General features: G+C 36.8%; 3 protein-coding genes across 3 annotated transcripts; all 3 read left to right on the forward strand.

Annotated features, from left to right (window-relative positions):
• Positions 1 to 734: 734 nt before the first annotated feature.
• LOC138385988 (olfactory receptor 13D1-like) lies at positions 735 to 1679 on the forward strand. Its single transcript, XM_069472149.1, has 2 exons — positions 735 to 1269; positions 1462 to 1679. Exons 1-2 carry the CDS (start codon positions 735 to 737, stop codon positions 1677 to 1679), a joined length of 753 nt encoding a protein of 250 aa, XP_069328250.1.
• Positions 1680 to 4849: 3170 nt separating this feature from the next.
• LOC138387461 (zinc finger protein 221-like) lies at positions 4850 to 7208 on the forward strand. The gene is given in 3 exon segments (XM_069474511.1): positions 4850 to 5247; positions 5415 to 6978; positions 6980 to 7208. Coding segments are annotated over 3 exon segments (1791 nt in total). The 5' UTR covers positions 4850 to 5105; the 3' UTR covers positions 7065 to 7208.
• A 6843-nt stretch (positions 7209 to 14051) lies between these two features.
• LOC138387462 (olfactory receptor 13D1-like) lies at positions 14052 to 14996 on the forward strand. Its single transcript, XM_069474512.1, has one exon. It carries the CDS (start codon positions 14052 to 14054, stop codon positions 14994 to 14996), a length of 945 nt encoding a protein of 314 aa, XP_069330613.1.
• Positions 14997 to 19681: the final 4685 nt, after the last annotated feature.

Consider the following 19681-nt stretch of genomic DNA (forward strand, 5'->3'; position numbering starts at 1 on the left):
ACCAAAAATGTTCAGTCTGTCAATTGTGGTTTCAAATTTTAAACCCCTTACCCTTAGAAAGCAAAATCTTTTTTTCTCCTTTTGAGACAGGTAAATCTAAACATTATATGATAGAACTCATAAAGTATATGTATATACAAATATATATTTAACATTACTATATTACATAAAGTAAATATAATTATATATTAATATCATATATATGCCATGTTGGAAACATCTACTGTTCTAGGCACCTAACATTTTATCTAATTTAACTCTAATTATACCATAACAAATAGTTATTGCTCCTTTCACGTTCACTATGAGCTATGTGAGACTCAGGCAAAGTTAAGCAACTTAACAAAGTTATACCCAGTTTAAGTGATATGGTGCTTGGCTTACATAATCTCTTAAATAAAGTATAGCTTCATTAAAAAACAGCTTTAATTTCAAAATATTTATCTAGATTTGAAAGTTATCTGTTTCTAAATTTTAACACTTCCCAGAAGAATACCTGTAGTATTGGTAGCTTTGACTGTGCTGCTGTATAGTCCTAAAATAAGAGGAATTTCTCAACGCCTCACTTTTTATCATCAATAAAATTAGTATACCATTCCTGCCCTTTGGATTACAAGGAGTAATATAAGAACCAAACACAACAATAGAAGTAAATTTGTGTTGGAAATCTACATCAAATATTTAAATTTACCTGAATCACATCCTTTCCTAAAACCTGCGGGTGACATGGACACATGGAGACAGGAAACTATTCTGAAGTGACTGAGTTCTTTCTGGTGGGGCTTTCCCAATACCCAGAACTCCAGCTTTTTCTGTTTGTGCTCTGTCTCATCATGTACCTGATAATCCTCCTGGGAAATAGCCTCCTCATTATCATCATCATCCTGGATTCTCGTCTCCACACCCCCATGTACTTCTTCCTTGGAAACCTCTCATTCTTGGATATCTGCTATACATCATCATCCATTCCGCCAATGCTTATTATGTTTATGTCTGAGAGAAAATCCATCTCCTTCATTGGCTGTGCTCTGCAAATGGTTGCTTCCCTTGGCTTGGGCTCCACTGAGTGTGTCCTCCTGGCTGTCATGGCCTATGACCGGTATGTGGCCATCTGCAACCCACTGAGGTATCCCATCATCATGAACAGGGTGTTATATGTGCAAATGGCTGCATGGTCTTGGATCACAGGCTGTCTGAACTCTCTAGTGCAAACAGTCCTGACAATGGTGTTGCCTTTCTGTGGCAATAACATCATCGATCATCTTACCTGTGAGATCCTGGCTCTTCTTAAACTTGTATGTTCAGATATCTCCATAAATGTGTTCATCATGACAGTGGCAAGTATTGTTTTATTGGTGATTCCTCTACTGTTAATTTTTGTCTCCTATGTGTTCATCCTCTCTTCCATCCTGAGAATTAATTCTGCTGAGGGAAGAAAGAAAGCTTTTTCTACCTGTTCAGCCCACCTGACTGTGGTCATCTTATTCTATGGTTCAGCTCTTTTTATGTACATGAAGCCCAAGTCAAAAGACACAAAGGCATCAGATGAGATCATTGGGCTGTCTTATGGAGTGGTAACCCCAATGTTGAATCCCATCATCTACAGCCTGAGGAATAAGGAGGTAAAAGAAGCTGTGAAGAAAGTCCTTAGCAGACACTTGCATTTACTGAAACCATGAAAGAGCATGAGCCTGAGATGTCCTCAAATAAGGGAAAAGATCTTATCTTTTGTATTTGGGTAATTGGAAAACCTACTGTCATGAGAGCTTACTTGTTTGTAAAACCAAATGTGAGACTCCCATTCTTTTCAACATAGGATATTTATGCTCATGTAAACTTTAAAGAGTGCTTTATCTGGTGGCTTTCCAGCTGTAAGGAAATATACTAATTGGTCCAATAAAGGTTATGATGCTTTTCATCAAGATGAATTCCTCCACCCACCACCCCTCACATTTCCTTCCTTCACTCTCACCTCTTTTGTCTCCTTTATTCTAAATTTTCCGTCCTCTTTATATATTCTCCTGTCAGTCCCAACCCTCTGGATCTGAGAGTAAGCATGGAACAGGCTTTGCCAATAAATTCCTGTAATCATAGTGATTGGTATAATGTAGCAAATGATCTGAGCCATGCTAATCAGACTCAATCCCAGGAATGCTGCCTTAGTGTCAGAAAAAGACTCTCTTTCTGAAAGAGTCTCCATATTGGTAGAATGTGGACTCAGAGCTCCTCATGAGCATCTTTGCCAATATGTGGGGAAGGCATGAGAATGAAAGGAGAGCTGAGATAGTGTGCCTGATGATGTCACTTCAACTCCTGAATCCAACAACAGCTAAAGACTGATTTACTATTTTATATTTCATTAATGAGTCAAATTAGCATCCTCTGAAAACTCAATTTGAGTTGGATGTTAGCACTTACAACCAAATAAATCATAACTAATATATTTCCTTGCCTCACCTCCCCCTCCATACACTTGTATTTTTAAGGCAAATAAAATTATAAGGCATAAAATCTGAGTAGTTCCAAGTTCTCCAGGCTTTAGGAGTTCTCTTTCTCTTTAATAACTAAATTATAATACTCTAACCTCTGTTCTCCATGATTTCGGGCACCCAGTCATCTCTGCAATTATTTCTGAGGAGCATATACATATTCCCAATTTTTTATGCTCATCTTTTTCATCAAATTGATGTTATGCACTTTTTGCCAATTTTCCCTGTGCTTCAATCAATGTTCATACTTTGGATTATTGCATTTTGATTTTTACGTAATGTTTTTTAGTTTTTAAATAGACATTTTCATTTGGCAGACTACGCATATTATGACTGTGTTACATATTAATACACACAACTAGTAACAAGCCTATTTAAGACAGAATTTCCTTAAAAGGTGCTGCATATCAGATTTTTTTCATTCTAGGCACCAGAACCATAATTGTAATAGACCAGGCAGGGTCCACTTAATTCAGTTACACAGAAAAATAATTCCTAGACTATACTGAACTCAAAATTTGACCAAAAAATTAAAATAAATAATCTATTAATCTATAGGATAAAATAAAAAACAAACTCCTTATCACGGTCTAAAAGACCCACCTATGTCTACAACCTCATTACCTCCTTACCATGTTCATTAGACTCTAGTTTCACTGTCTCCTTGCTGTTTCTCAAATATGCCAAAGCCTTTACACTTGCTATTCCTCTACCTGGGACACTCCTTCCCTAGATCTTTCTTCTGTCATTTCAAACAGGTCTTTGCACAAATGTCTCATGTCTTCTCTTTAGAAAAGCCTTAACATGCTTTCCTTTTTTTTCACAGCACTTCACTCCCTTAAACTGCTTTATATTTTATCTTTTGGTGATTTTATTGTCTATTTTGTCCACCAAAAGCTCTATGAAGGCAGGGACTTTTCTTTGTCCATTACTATGTATCCCTGGTACATAGATCTATGCTACACAAATAGTAATTAATAAACACAAATTGGATGTAGAATAAACATTCTGTAAGACATTTTACTCTGGAGTATATCCGTATATAAATTTCTGCCTCTTTCTGACTACATAACTGGTAGAAACCCTAAGCTAGTAGTTAAAGGACTATATTCTATACATTCCCAAGTGATTCTCTTTTCTTTCCAGGTTCTGCTGATTCTTTTAAGTGTTAACATGACCTTTTTGTTCCATACTATCTGTGCCTAAATGAGTCACTATTTCTTACGGAAGTCTTATTTACTTGAGAAAGTGTAATTTTAACTATATGCATATAAATTGGAAAACCTAGAAGAAAGGAATAAATTCCTAGACACATACAACCTACCAACATAGAACAGGAAGAAATGCAAAACCTGAATAAACCAATAACAAGTAACAAGTTAGATACAGTACTAAAAAGTCTCCTATCCAAGAAAAGCCCAGGACCAGATGGCTTCACTGCTGAATGCCACCAAGCATTCAAAAAAGAACTAATACCAATCCTACATAAAATATTCCAAAAAATAGAGGAGGAGAGAATATTGTCAACTCATTGTAACAGGCCTGTATCATCCTGATATCAAAACCAGACAAAGACACAACAAAAAAAGGAAACTATAGGCCAATATCTCTTTCCATAGATGCAAAAATCCTCAACAAAATACTAGCAAACAAAATTCAACAACACATTAAAAAGATTTTTCATCATGATCAAGTGGGATGCATCCCAGGATGCAAGGATGGTTCAACATACCCAAATCAGTCATTGTGATACATCACATCAACAGAATGAAAGACAAAAACTAATTGATTCTTTCAAGTGATGCTGAAAAAGTATTCAATAAAATTCAACATACCTGCAACATAAAAAACTCTTAAAAAACTGTGTATGGAAGGAACTTACCTCAACATGATAAAAGCCATATATGACAGATCCACAGTTAGTATCATATTGAATGGGGGAAAACAGAAACTCTTTCCTCTAAGATCTCAAACTAGATAAGGATGCCCACTTTCACCACTATTATTCAACACAGTACTGTAAGTACTAGCTAGAGAAATCAGACAAGAGAATAAAGGGCATCTAATTGGGAAAGGAAGAAGTCAAATTAGTCTTATAGTCAATATGATGCTATAGCTAGAGAAACCAAAAGACTGCATTAAAAAAACTATCAGAACTGATACACAAATTCAGTAAAGTTGCAGGATACAAAATCAACATACAAAAATCAGTAGCATTTCTATATGCCAACAGTAAACAATCTGAAAAAGAAACCAAGGAAGTGATCCTATTTACAATAACTACCAATAAATACCTAGGAATAAACATAACCAAAGAGGGTTGCCACCATTTTTCCTGCACTGGTTTGCGTTGTTCTTGGTCTCGTGGGCCCTTCTGAATTTTTTGGACATACGCTTGGAATCCTCAATGAAACAGCTGTCGATTTAGGGGAAAAGAAGCCACGGCGGAGCCTGACTTCTCAAAAAGGATGGCAGAGAGACAGAGGGAGTGACTCTTTGACTACTGAGAGCAAAACTCCACGTGAGTGTGACTTAGCAGTTTTTTATGGAACAAGTTATTGCCTTCCCACGAAGTGCATAACTCAGGACTCTACAAATTTCCTGAACAGGAGAAAAATGGTGATGTCCAAGGAGGCAGTGACGTTCAAGGACGTGGCTGTGGTCTTCACGGAGGAGGAGCTAGGGCTGATGGATTCTGCCCAGAGGAAGCTGTACCGAGATGTGATGGTGGAGAACTTCAGGAATCTGCTGTCAGTGAGTGAGGACACCCACCCTTTGTAATGGAACATCAGGTCCCAGCAGTGACTTTGTATCCTTGGATGTTTAAGTTTGAGTATACAGTGGGAACCTAAATCTCCAGTCAATTTTACCTAGATTTTACCTAGAATGTGTTGGGATTAAGGATGCGATTTGACGTGTTCACAGGGCATCAACCATTTCACTGAGGTGCATTCTACTTCCTAAGAGAAGAAAAGGTTTGGATGGTGAAGACAGCAACCCATAGAAAAGGAAATTCAGGAGGCAAGATCCAAACTGAGATGAAGACTGTTCCAAAAGCAGGACCACATGAAGAACTGTCCTGCATGCAAATCTGGGAACAAATTGTTAGCAACTTAACCAGGTCTCAAGACTCCATGGTAAATAGCTCTAAGTTCTCCAAACAAAGTGATTTCCCATGTGAGGTTGAGGCAGGACTGTCTACAACTGACAAAAATCAGGAACCTTTCCAATGTAATGAGTGTAAACAGTCCTTCAGTGATGTCTCTGACTTTGAGCTTCATCAACAATTACACTCACGAGAGAAGTCTCACACATGTGATGAGTGTGGAAAAAGCTTCTGTTATAGCTCAGCTCTTCGTATTCATCAGAGAATCCACATAGGAGAGAAACGCTATAAGTGTGATGTGTGTGGTAAGGAATTCAGTCAGAGCTCACATCTGCAAGCTCATCAGACAGTCCACACTGGAGAGAAACCATTCAAATGTGAGCAGTGTGGGAAAGCCTTTAGTCGTAGATCATCACTTAATGTCCATTGCAGATTACACACTGAAGAGAAGCCTTATAATTGTAAGGAATGTGGGAGGGGCTTCATTCATGATTCCCAGCTTCAGGAACATCAGAGAATCCATACTGGGGAGAAACCATTCAAATGTGAGATATGTGGTAAGAACTTCCGCGTTAGGTCAAGACTTAATAGGCACTCCATGGTTCATACAGGAGAGAAACCGTTCAGATGTGATACATGTGGTAAGAGCTTTCGTCAAAGAACAGCACTTAATAGTCATTGCATGGTCCACATAGTAGAGAAACCATATAAATGTGAGCAGTGTGGAAAAGGCTTCATTTGCAAGGGAGCTTTTTATAAGCATCAGATGGTCCACACAGGAGAGAAACCATATAGTTGTAAAGAATGTGGGAAGACCTTCAGATGGTCCTCAAGTCTTTTGATCCATGAACGAGTCCACAGTGGAGAAAAACCATTCAAATGTGAAGAATGTGGGAAGGGATTTTATACTAATTCACAACGCTGTTCCCATCAGAGAGCCCACAATGGAGAAAAGCCATACAAATGTGCAAAGTGTGGGAAGGGCTACAACAGGAGCTTGGATCTTGAGTTTCACCAGAGGGTCCACACAGGGGAGAGACCCTACAAGTGTAAGGAATGTGGGAAGAGCTTTAGCTGGGCCTCATGTCTTTTGAAACATCAGAGACTCCACAGTGGGGAAAAACCATTCAAATGTGAAGACTGTGGGAGGAGATTTACTCAGAGTTCACAACTTCAGTCCCATCAGACAGTGCACACTGGAAAAAAGCTACACAAATGTGAGGAGTGTGGGAAGGGCTATAACACTAAGTATAATCTTGACATGCACCAGAGGGTCCACAGAGGGGAGAGACCCTATAATTGTAAGGAATGTGGGAAGAGTTTTAGCTGGGCCTCATGTCTTTTGAAGCATCAAAGACTACACAGTCGAGAAAAACCAGTCAAATGAGTATGAGAAGAGATTTACTCAGAATTTACAAGTTCATTTCCATGAAGGATTCCAGATGGGAGAAAAGGCATACAAATGTTAGGAAATGTGGGAAGGGCTTTAGTATCAGCCTTTCTCTGTGTTTGAAAAAAGAGGGAGGCTTCCCAAGTTATCGAAGTCTGACTATAGTAATAGTATATCCATTTAAGGATTTCAGTCCAGTGCCACAACTTCTTTTGTTTTTTTTTTTTTTGACACTCTGTGACATGAACTTAATAGTTTTGTTGTTGTATTTAATTTTCATAGTAAAAATACTTCTATATTCTTTTACTTACAAGAATAATGCCTGGGCCAGGCGCAGTGGCTCCCGCCTGTAATCCTAGCACTCTGGGAGGCCGAGGTGGGAGGATCGCTTGAGGTCAGGAGTTTGAGACCAGCCTGAGCAAGAGTGAGACCCCCGTCTCTACTAAAACAATAGAAAGAAATTAGCCAAACAACTAAAAATAGAAAAAAATTAGCTGGGCATGGTGGCACATGCCTGTAGTCCCAGCTACTTGGGAGGCTGAGGCAGAAGGATTGCTTAAGCCCAGGAGTTTGAGGTTGCTGTGAGCTAGGCTGATGCCATGGCAACTCTAGCCCGGGCAACAGAGTAAGACTCTGTCTCAAAAAAAAAAAAAAAAAAAGAATTATGCCTGGACTTTGAAAACAAGTACATTAGTACAGAAAAATCTAAAGAAGAAAATAGAAGATAGTAGAAAGTCACTAGAATGAATATTTTGGTAAGCATGCTATAGCGTGTGTGCATATAGGTAACAATTGTATATACTTTTACAAAACAAGGAACAAAAGTTTCTAATCAGATTGTTCCAATTTGAAGCTAATGTTAAATGTTTTTTTTTTAAACTAAATTTGGCTCCAACATAATTTCTAATGCCTGTAGTATTCTGATGTACTGAATATTTTTCCCTTAAACAGTTTTCTGTTGATGAAGATCATGTGATAATCAATTTTAATGGCAATATGTCTAGACTACAATGCCTAGTTATTTAATCAAACATTAAGTGTTGTGAGAGTTTTTCATAGATATTCACTCCATAATCACTTTGCTTTGAGTAGGTATATTATGGTAGGTAATCTGGGTGAGCCTGTTCAATCAGTTGAAAGTTCTTAAGAGTAAAGCTGAAAATTCTCTGAATGAAGAAATTATTGTACCTGTTTGGTAATAGCTTCCTCTCCAGGGTTAGAATTCCATCTTGGCCTTCCTGGTGGCCAGCCATATGCATTTTGGAATGCAATAAATCTCTTGTATATGTCAAAAAAAAAAAAAACATAACCAAAGAAGTGAAAGACCTCTATAATGAAAATTATAAAACATCAATGAAAGAAATTGAAGAGGATACACCAAAAAATGGAAAGATATTCCATGCTCGTGGATTAGAAGAATAAATATAGTTAAAATATCCATACTACCCAAAGCAATCTACAGATTCAATGCAACCCCCATCAAAATACCAATGACAAATGACATTCTTCAGAAATACAAAGAATAATCCTAAAATTTATATGGAACCACAAAAGGTCCAGAATAGCCAAAGCCATCCTGAGCAAAAAGAACAAAGCTAGAGAATTTCTGACAATGAGAATTGACTTTTACTCATAGGAAATTAAAGTAAAGATAATCTCTGATTCCAGTCCTCCAACATTGTTATTACTTCCAAAAAGCCAAAGAAAAGTGGAAAGTTCCAAGAATCCAATAGGATACTGTTTCACTTCCACTTGTTACAAGTGTTTTCCTCCTGTTTTCCATTTTAAAATATTATGACTTTCATTAAAATTGCCTATTAAAATAACATGAAAAAATACACACACATATTAATTTTAATAGCAGGTTATAAAACAGAAAATGCAGTGTGCTCTCAAGGTTTACTATATGTAGTAAATACATAAAAATATGTCAAAATGTCAATAGTTATATCTGAAATTATAAGTAACTTTTATTTCCTCCTTTGGGCTTTTCTGAATGTCCCAGATTTTCTACAATGAATACATATTATTTCTATAAGCAGGGAAAAATGAATTCAAAGAATAAAGAAAAACTGCTGTTTAGTGAGTAAGGTACAATTAGGTCTTAGAGACATTATCCTTTGTATATCTAAAAGTTGCCATCTTCATCAACACCTAATGATTCAACTCTAAATCACTTGTGGGATCGCAGAGTCTCCTGGAGGAAAACAAAGAATGATTTAAATTGGCTACCAGAGTCACTGGCTAGTCCTCTGGAAATGCTTAGGGCCCAGAGGTTCGAGAGTACCTGGGTGGCAGATTGATATACTACTGATTTAAACTTATGACATACATCTATACTGGGGATGAAAGCTTTATTTTTGGTCTGCCCCCCTCTCCACTACTAGCAGTCATCTGGACTTATGGGATATTTGCCTACAAGTTCCATAGCATGACTATAGCTCAAAGCGAAAATAGCTAAGCTTCAAACAAAGCTAAGGAAGAACAGCCACAGTGACTTCAGTATGTACGCAGAAAAAGATAGTGACACTAGAAAATGGGAATACTGAACAGAGATATCTGTGTTTGTGTCTAAAATTGCTTTCTTGTTTTGAAGATCATACTTCCATTAAGCCATGTTATGTACCATATGTGAAAAGTTTGAAGATTCTACACTGCTACAGAAATGAGGTAGATTAGAGCAGAATTGGGAAGACTTATTTTCAGAAAGGAGAGGAAATGTGGGAACTAGAAATTCTGAATGCTGTATTTGTAAAGTTTTGAATTAAACAGTGAAAAAAATCATGGAAAATAGAATTATTAGGTGAAAGTATTTCCTTGGATACTTATGAACACCCCTTAAATTAGTTGTTTCTCCTTGCTATGGAAAATGAAATAAGAGCAGCCTAGGAATTTATATTAAACTCACATATATATTATGCAATCCCACTGTGCCGAGATCTTTCAGATATGTATGTTATGTTCATTCTCACAACAACCCTACATAGTAGGTATTGTTGTCCCATTTTACATTATGCTTATATTAAGTATCATGCTCAAGGTTTGTACAGCTAATACGCCACAGAGCCTAGACTGAACTTGAAGTCCTTTGACTCCAAGATGACTGCTCTTTCCATTAAAACATAGTACTTCTCTATAAAGATACCTTATTAGCAATAAGAATGAAGGGGTAAGAGGACTGGATCACAGTAGCCATCCCTAGCATACAGCCCTAAAAATGATTAGAACATAGAGGATAGAAGGTTCTCATCAAACTGAAAAATGGGCTACTGTGCAGATATAGGCTCCTATGAAAAAAGAGCTTAAAACTTCAGCTGTGTTCCCAGCCACAAAGAATTTTACTTGGTATCCACACAGCAATGTTAGTGAAACACACAATAAGTCTTAAGACTGTGTTTAAAAAAGGAGAAGATAACTGAATTCTAACTCGCCCAATATTGCTTATTATTCATATCAACTTTTTAGGGATCCTTGGGGGTAATTTATTGAGACAAGCATTGGGGATATCCTGTCAGATCTCTCATGTTGTGAAAAACAAAGGTGTTTTAAGAAGAGTAGGAAAAAATCTGGATGAAGCAGGATATAGAATGAATATTTAGAGTTGAAAATTTCCTCCTGAAGAAACCTTCCATGGTGAGTGTGCTATATCCTGCTCGAAATAGTTCCTTAAGTTAAAATTGGGGAGTCTGGGTGAGCACTTAGGCTTTACAAACAAACTGCTACTCTCTCCTATTGGTAAACATGGGGAGAAGAAGGGCAAATGCTTCATGAACATCCACAGTCCTCCAATGGAATTTGCTTTCTTTCATTCAATGCCCAGGGATGAGGACCAATCTATGATCAACCCTTTCAGGAGAGATGAGTAAAACCTGGAGAACAAAGAAACTGAAATTTTACATTTTTATGACAGAAAGAAAAAAGCAGAGGTAACAGAAGCTCTTGATGTTTCTCTGTGTTCTTCCCTTCTGCTCACCAGGCATCTCCTCTGTCTTTCTTTTTCTTGTGTGGCACTGTTGGTTGCTTTACAGTGCATCCTATCTGCACTGCTAAGCTTGATCACATTCTAAATGGTGGGTTCTACAATCCTTTTACAATAATTGAGGCTGTTGTCAGTATGTCTGCTGATGATGAATATATGTGTGAGATGATTGAAGTAAGAATCCTAAATGGCATTAAATTAGTGTATGTAATATAAAGCAACATAAAGCCCTTCTCCAATTTTCTGTCCACTGACTGTTTTATTTCCTACTTAGCCAATGGTTCTAGATGTCCTTTCCACTATTACCTTGTAAGGAAAATTTTTAAATGTTATTTCTGATATTTATAATAAAATATAGATTAATTAAGATTTAGAAAATATGGAGAACATAAAATTATTACATCCCCAAGTCCCACCTTCCAGAGAAAACCGCAGTTAACCTTTTGGTGTAGTTCCTTCACACACATATATATAAAATTGCAATCATTTATATTATTAAGAAACATTTTTTATGTGTAATGTTATATCATGAGCATCATCTCTTGTCCTTAACTCTTCGCTGTGACTACAATTTACACTGGTGATATTACATGGGATATTGTACCTTCTCACATGTATAGCATGACCATCCCATGCCCAAATGTCAGCACCCTAGAAGACAAAATTACAGCAACTGTTAAAGCATGATTAAACTTGAAATATGATAGTACATGTACTGTCATTTATTTCTATTTTTTATTCTATTGTTGGATTATTCAGGGAAAATGTTAAATAATAATGCGTTTTTAAATGACTTTTAGGAAAATACTTCCAGCATCTCACCATCTGAAATTATATTGACCAATAATTTTAGAAAAATAATCTTTATCTTTTTAATGATTTATCCTCCCAAGCCTAGATTACTAATATTTTTATCAAGAAGAAATGTTGTATTCTATCAAATGCTTTTAGATTACAATGTATTTCAATTTCGTTATCTATTTGTTTCATATATTGATAGATTTCCAAGCAATAACTTGGAATTCCATGCATTACTTAAAATAAATGACATCATTTTAGTGTACATTTTCAATGCACTATGTATTCTTTGCATATGTATTCATAAATGGATTTATCATAGATTTTTTTCTCTCTTTGACAGTTTTGGGTGAAAAGGTAATTTTAGTTTGATAATTTACAAAGTGTTCCATAATATCTTTCACATGGGAACATGCTATATAAAATATAAATTATTTGTTTCTTCAAAGTATAGAATAACTGTCAAAAGTATTCTGGATCATGGCCCGGTGCGGTGGCTCACGCCTGTAATCCTAGCACTCCGAGAGGCCGAGGCGGGAGGATAGCTCAAGGTCAGGAGTTCGAGACCAGCCTGAGCAACAGCAAGACCCCATCTCTACTAAAAAATAGAAAGAAATTAACCTGACAACTAAAAATATATAGAAAAAATTAGCCGGGCATGGTGGCACATGCCTGTAGTCTCAGCTACTCAGGAGGCTGAGGCAGTAGGATTGTTTGAGCCTAGGAGTTTGAGGTTGCTGTGAGCTAGGCTGATGCCACAGAACTCTAGCCCGGGCAACAGAGTGAGACTGTCTCAAAAAAAGAAAGTATTCTGGATCCAGTGTCCATTTTTAAAGACCAGTATTCACAATAGAGCCCTATTATGCTTCACAGTACATATGGCAGAGTATGTGTTGAATAAATGAGTAAATGAAGAATGCTAGGAGAGCAGAAAGCACATAGTAGGGGCATCCTACTCAGACAGGGAGGTAAGAATGTTTTCTTAGAAAGGATAATATCTAAGTTGGGAGAAGCTCTTCAGCTTAAGACAACTGCATGTACAAATGGATGAAGAAGGAAGAGTAGTATTGAGGGGTGGCTAAAAGAAACTCAGCATGGTCATTGCAGAGAATTGAGATTATCAGTAGTGGTTTCAGAATTTCTACATTAGAGGGACCTATGGGTGACAATGTTGTCAAAGGATGAGCTAGAGGACTTTTCTTGAAGTTGTGCTGCATAGCAAGAACATTCTATTTCCTCAGAATGCATTTCTTTTTTTTTTTTAATTTTAATTTTTTTAAGTTTTTTTTTTTTTTAATTCAGGATACTATAGGGGTACAAACATTTTGGTTACATGAAATGTGTGCCTCACTCAAGCCAGGGCTATAAGTATGTCCTTCTCCCATACAGTGTGCCCCATTTCCATTAGCTGTGGGTTTAACCCCCCACCCCCTCTACCCCCACCCTTTCACCCCCCGACTGGACGGGCACCCAGTGAGTATTACTACCATGTGAACAGCTTAGTGTTGATCAAGTAGTACCAGTTTGATGGCGCATACATCAAATTATGGGCCCAAATGTCAATTCCCTTGCCCTAAAATTTAAGAAAAAAACAAAACTAAATCAATTTTTTTTCTGAGACAGTCAAGTAGACTTTAAAATTATAATGTATAATATTTGTGAATATATATATATACTTAATATCATTACATTTGATATTGTATACCCCTACATATAATTTTAGATGACATATTGGAATCACCTACTATGCCTGCCAACTAATAAATATTATCTAATTTAGTTCTCAAAATAAACTTCCAAAGAGTTATAGTTTTTGCCCATTTTTTTAGCTGACACTAGTATCTTAGAGAGTTGAGATTCCAAAAAGTTAAGTAGCTTAAAATACTCATACTAAAGATAAGCAGCATGGTACCGAAACCATGTGATGCTTTGAATTGGATCCAGCTTTATTAGAATGAAGTTTTATTTTGAAATGTTCATTAATAAATACATTCTTATGTGTCTATAACTGAAAGTACTTTATCCCTAGATTTTATATAATTAGAGTCGTGACACTTTCCAGCACAACTCCCAGCCATTGCTGTTCTGTAATACTAAGAACTAGTGAACTTTCATTGCCTTTTTCAGCATTAGTAAAATTAAGACGATATCCCTGCTGTTGCTGATTTCAGGGGGCTGTTCTAAGAATAAAACAAAATCATAGAAGTAAAAGTTACTTAATAAATTCACATCAAAAATTCTAATTTCACCGTCGTGTCCTTTTCTAAACCCTGCAGGTAACATGGACACATGGAGACAGGAAATTACTCTGAAGTGACTGAATTCTTTCTGGTGGGACTTTCCCAATACCCACAGCTCCAGCTTCTTTTGTCTGTGCTCTGTCTCATCATGTACCTGATAATCCTTCCGGGAAATAGCCTCCTCATTATCATCATCATCCTGGATTCTCGTCTCCACACCCCCATGTACTTCTTCCTTGGAAACCTCTCATTCTTGGATATCTGTTATACATCATCAACTGTTCCTCAAATGCTTGTTATGGTTACATCTGAGAGAAAATCCATCTCCTTCATTGGCTGTGCTCTGCAAATGGTTATCTCTCTTGGCTTGGGCTGTACTGAGTGTGTCCTCCTGGCTGTGATGGCCTATGACCGGTATGTGGCCATCTGCAACCCACTGAGGTATCCCATCATCATGAACAGGGTGTTATATGTGCAAATGGCTGCATGGTCTTGGATCACAGGCTATCTGATCTCCTTAGTGCAAACAGTCTTGACAATGATATTGCCTTTCTGTGGCAATAATGTCATTGATCATATTACCTGTGAGATCCTGGCTCTTCTTAAACTCATATGCTCAGATATTTCCATGAATGTGCTTATCATGGCAGTGGCAAGTATTGTTATATTGGTGATTCCTCTGCTGTTAATTTTTATCTCCTATGTGTTCATCCTCTCTTCCATCCTGAGAATTAATTCTTCTGAGGGGAGAAAGAAAGCCTTTTCAACCTGTTCAGCCCACCTGACTGTGGTCATCTTATTTTATGGTTCAGCTCTTTTTATGTACATGAAGCCTAAGTCAAAGTACACAAAAGTATCTGATGAAATCATTGCACTGTCTTATGGAGTAGTAACCCCAATGTTGAACCCCATCATCTACAGCCTGAGGAATAAGGAGGTAAAAGAAGCTATGAAGAAAGTCTTGAGTAGACAGTGGCATCTATGGAAAATATGAAAGTCCTTGAAACACATCATATGCTCAACATGGAATCAGATCAGGTGTTTTGTATCACAGATAAAATCACAGTACCCAGTGTCAAGAGAGTATGCCTGCTTATAAAGCCAAATAGAGAACTTCTATTGTTTTCACCATAGAATTCTCTTGTAAACCTTCTAAGTAGTGTCTTGTCTGCAGAGTTTCTAGTTCTGCTAATTGATCCCATGTAAAGCATATGGCTTTTCATCAAGTTGAATGTCCTCTCTCCTCTCCAGTATCTCATCTCTCTTTTCTCTCTTTATTCCTTGTTTTTCTCTTCTTCTTCTCTCTTCCATTTCCTCCCACTTCTTGTCCATTCCCCACTTCCCTTCTTCATCTGCTTCATTACTCTTCCTTCCTTCTGTCTTCTTATTCTCCTTTATCAGTCATTTGAATCTAACATTGTTGTCCAGCATCCCCTCTTCTGGTAAAATATACATCTTTTTCTTTTGACAATTCAACAGTCCATTCCTCTGAGTCCATGTGGTGCTGGGTGGGGCCAACCTAACTTTCTGGAAATAGTGGTGAGCACCGAACAAAGACATAGCCAATAAAAAAGCAAACTCCTCTAGCCACAGTGATTCATTCAGTGTAGCAAGTGAGCTAAGTCAAGGTAATCAAACTCAATCCCACAATGCTGTCCCAATATGACAAAAGAGGCATCCTTCCTGCTAGTGTTGCTAAACTGATAGGACATAAGCCTGGAGCCAATATTTGCCAGTAAGTGGAGAAAGCCTAACCAAGAGGCAAAAGAGGAGCTTAGAGGAAAAAGGAGAAGATGTCTGATGCTGTCATTTTAACTCTGATTAAGCTGTGTCTAAAATCAGTTTCACAATTTATTCTTTTTAGTTATGTGAGTCAATGAATTATCTTTTTATAAAAAACTAATTTTGAGTTGGATTTTCATCACAATCATATAGTCCTAACTAAAGTATTCCTTTGCTGCCCCACCTCCACTCATATTTTTGAGGTAAAAAATTACGAGGATATATTATCTGAGTGGTCTCAAGTTCTCCAGCCTTCAAGGATTCTTCTTTCCTTTAATAACAAAATCATAATAATCCAATTTCTATTCTGCATGCCTGCAGGCATTTCAGTCACCTTCCCAATAATTTCTGAGACATGTTTACATTTTTCTAGATTCTGGTTTTCATTTTAGCTCCAGACTATTGTTCTAAACTTCCCCACCACTTCCCTCTGGCAATCTTGTGTGCTTCTGTGTAATCTAAAGTCTCAACAGTACACTTTTCCTACAAAGAACAAACATGGGTCTTCTAAATATCCACGTTCAAAAGTCCACAATGTTTAACACCTTTACTTAGTCTTGAAAACAAGACAAAGGAACTATGATGCAGCAGGAAAAAGAAATCAACATTAAATTTTTGCTGTTTGGGGTATTTACTAGCCATTCCCCTGAGTATGGGCCCTCTTAAATCCATTTTCTTCTTGAGCCCCTATCCTGCTGCCAGGGTGATGATGTCTGTTGTCAATGGTCTTCTTCCATAAGAATCAGGATTATTTCAATGGCCAACAGACATTTTAAAAGTGCTCAACATCACTAATCATCAGGGAAATGCAAATTAAAACTACAATGAGATGCTGTCTTATCCCTATTAGAATGGCATTATTCCAAAGTCAAAAAATGATAGATGTTGTGGTGGATGCAGAGAGAAAGGAACACTTATACACTGTTTGTGGGACTTCAAACTAGTACAACCTCTATGGAAAACACTATAGACATTCCTCAAAGAAATAGGTGTAAATTTACCATTCAATCCAGCAATCCCACTGCTGGGTATCTACCCAAAGGAAATGAAGTTATCTTATCAAAAAGACACCTGCACTCAAATGTTTATAGCATGCAAGTTTGTGGAATCAACCTAAGTATCCTTCACTTCATGAGTGGATAAACAAAATATTTTATACACACACACACACACACACATACATACACACACTGTGGAGTACTACTCAGCCTAAAAACGAATGAAATAATGTCATTTGTAGCAATGTGGAGAGAACTGGACACCATTATCCTAAGTGAAGTATCTCAGAAATGGAAAACCAAATACCCTATGTTGTCACTAATAAGTGGGAGCTAACACAGGCACAAAGCGATATTAAGGACATGAGAAATCAAGGAGAGGGGAGGATGGGAGGGTGTGTGTGGAATAAAAATTTACCTACTGGGTACAATGAACACTATTCTGGTGATGGGAACACCAAAAGCCCTGACTTGAGCACTGTACAAGATATATATGTAATAAAAACAATGTACCCCCTTAAAAAACACTGTAATGTCTAAGATAAAAGAGTTAATGAAAAGCAAAGTAATTCATTATTATGTGGAAATGTAAAAGACTATGAATAAATGAAATAAAATATCTAGGTGGATTAAAAATGAAATAGAATTAAAATTCAGGATAATGACATGTAAATATGGAAGTGATTAATAGGGTAAATATGTTTTAAATTCCTTTTATTCTACTAAAAAAAGATAAAGGTGCTTATTTAATAATTGTGTATTACTAAATTTAAAAAATACATTCCAGCCTTCAGAAAGAAAATAACAATAGCTATTAACAAGGTGTAAGAGGTTGTATAAACTTACCTTGCTTGAAGTTAATGTGAAAAATGTGGAGAAAAAAATAACAAGGGGACATCTGAAAGTTGGGCAGTGACATTTAACCAAAATGACATGTGCATCTCTGGATGTAAATGCACAGCTGCATTAATGCCTTGCCGGCTGCCGGCCATTCCGAGGTTTTATCACCTCATCAGGTAGTGATGAGATATTTCTTTGCTTTTTTAGTTTTTCTACTTGTAAATGCCAATAATGATTATTTGTAATTTCAGACATAAGGATGCTTAAAAGCAATAAATAAATAAATAAATAACTACATCACATTAATGAGGCTTGAATCACTGGCACTGTATTCGGCCATTAGTACATTTTATAGGAGATTTTTACACTGTTACTTAACAATAGTTACTTAGCAACTTGGAAATAATCTTTCCCTGATAATTTTGATTGTTCCTACTTAATAAATGCTGTTCTTTTTTTTAATTTTTTTTAATTTTTATTTATTTTTTTTTTTTGAGGCAGAGTCTCACTCTGTTGCCCGGACTAGAGTGCTGTGGCATCAGCCTAGCTCACAGCAACCTCAAACTCCTGGGCTCAAGCAATTCTCCTACCTCAGCCTCCCAAGTAGCTGGGACTACAGGCATGCACCACCATGCCTGGCTAATTTTTTCTATATATATTCTTAGTTGTCCATATAATTTCTTTCTATTTTTAGTAGAGACGGGGTCTCGCTCTTGTTCAGGCTGGTCTTGAACTCCTGAGCTCAAATGATCCACCCGCCTTGGCCTCCCAGAGTGAATAAATGCTGTTCTTAATAGGAAAAAAAAAAAAGAATCACAATTTCTCCCAATAAAAATGAATGGACACATGACTCAAAGCTCTCTTCAACATGGTCCTTCCCATTATGGTGAGTGAACCTACCCCCAAAGCAGAATGTAGCTTCTACTCTTAGAACTATGGAAAAGGAATTCATAAAATAATAGTGCTTCCTCACCAGCAATGATTCAGAAATACTAAATCCAATCCATAAGCACCTTGAGTGATATGTTCTGTTTGTGAAAATATATCAAGTGGTACACTTAGAATTTGTTCACTTTCAATAAAAAGCCAAATATAAAAGGAAAGAACACACTCCATTGCCTGCTTTTCATTATAAGTATTAAAATTATCATTATAACCCTTATATTCTTAACAAAGAAAGAGTCCTGAAATCAAAAGTAGTTTTAACATCTATATTTGAATTTCTTAAAAACTCCAACACCACAGCAACACTTCATAGAAAATGTCATTGCATTACAGCCCACAACTGCTCTGGAGCATCTCTTTCCACTCTTTCCTAATGTCCAGTCTTCTTACTATTTCCGTCTCTCTTTTTCCCCATCTCATCCGTCCTTGATTATGACAGCCTTTTTCACAGAAAAAATAGAATCTGTGCTCCTAGGGAAAGGAATTTGGAGAAAGATGGGTTTTGAAGGAATTGAGAAATTGTGCCCCAAGTTATGGAGAAAAGTTGTTACCACTCCCAAGTTAAGAATTTTTGTCCTATTACGTTATTTGTCAATAGCTCTTGTTTTAATCACATTTCACAAATGTCACCTTTTCACTGTTTTATCAGTAGCTCCATAAAGAATTTGTTTCTTCCCCTTCTGTATATTTTGTAAGATGGTTTTATTAAACTTCTTGTTATATTGTATTTTATTTATTTAATGTGGCAAGCCACCATCACCTCACTTAGGCTACTGCAGTGGCTTCCCAAATCACATCCCTGATCCCACTTTTCTCCTACAATCCATCCTCTACACAGCAGCCACATCTTGTTTTTAGAAGAGTACATACTGAAGTTATAAAACAGGTAAAAACTAATCAATGGTATTTAAAAAATCAGAACAGCAGCTGCCTATGGGGAGGCATAAAGCAGGTATCAACTGGGACAGGGATGAGGAAACTTTTCTGAGATTATGTGAATGTTCTATATCTTGTAGGTATTGGAGTGACACAGGTATGCATCCAACAAAAGTCTGCATAGTACATTAAGATTTATGAATTTAATGTATGAAAATTTTAAATTATAAGCAAATGC

This window comes from Eulemur rufifrons, chromosome 7 (assembly GCF_041146395.1).
Source record: "Eulemur rufifrons isolate Redbay chromosome 7, OSU_ERuf_1, whole genome shotgun sequence".
Classification (NCBI taxonomy): Eukaryota; Metazoa; Chordata; class Mammalia; order Primates; family Lemuridae; genus Eulemur; species Eulemur rufifrons.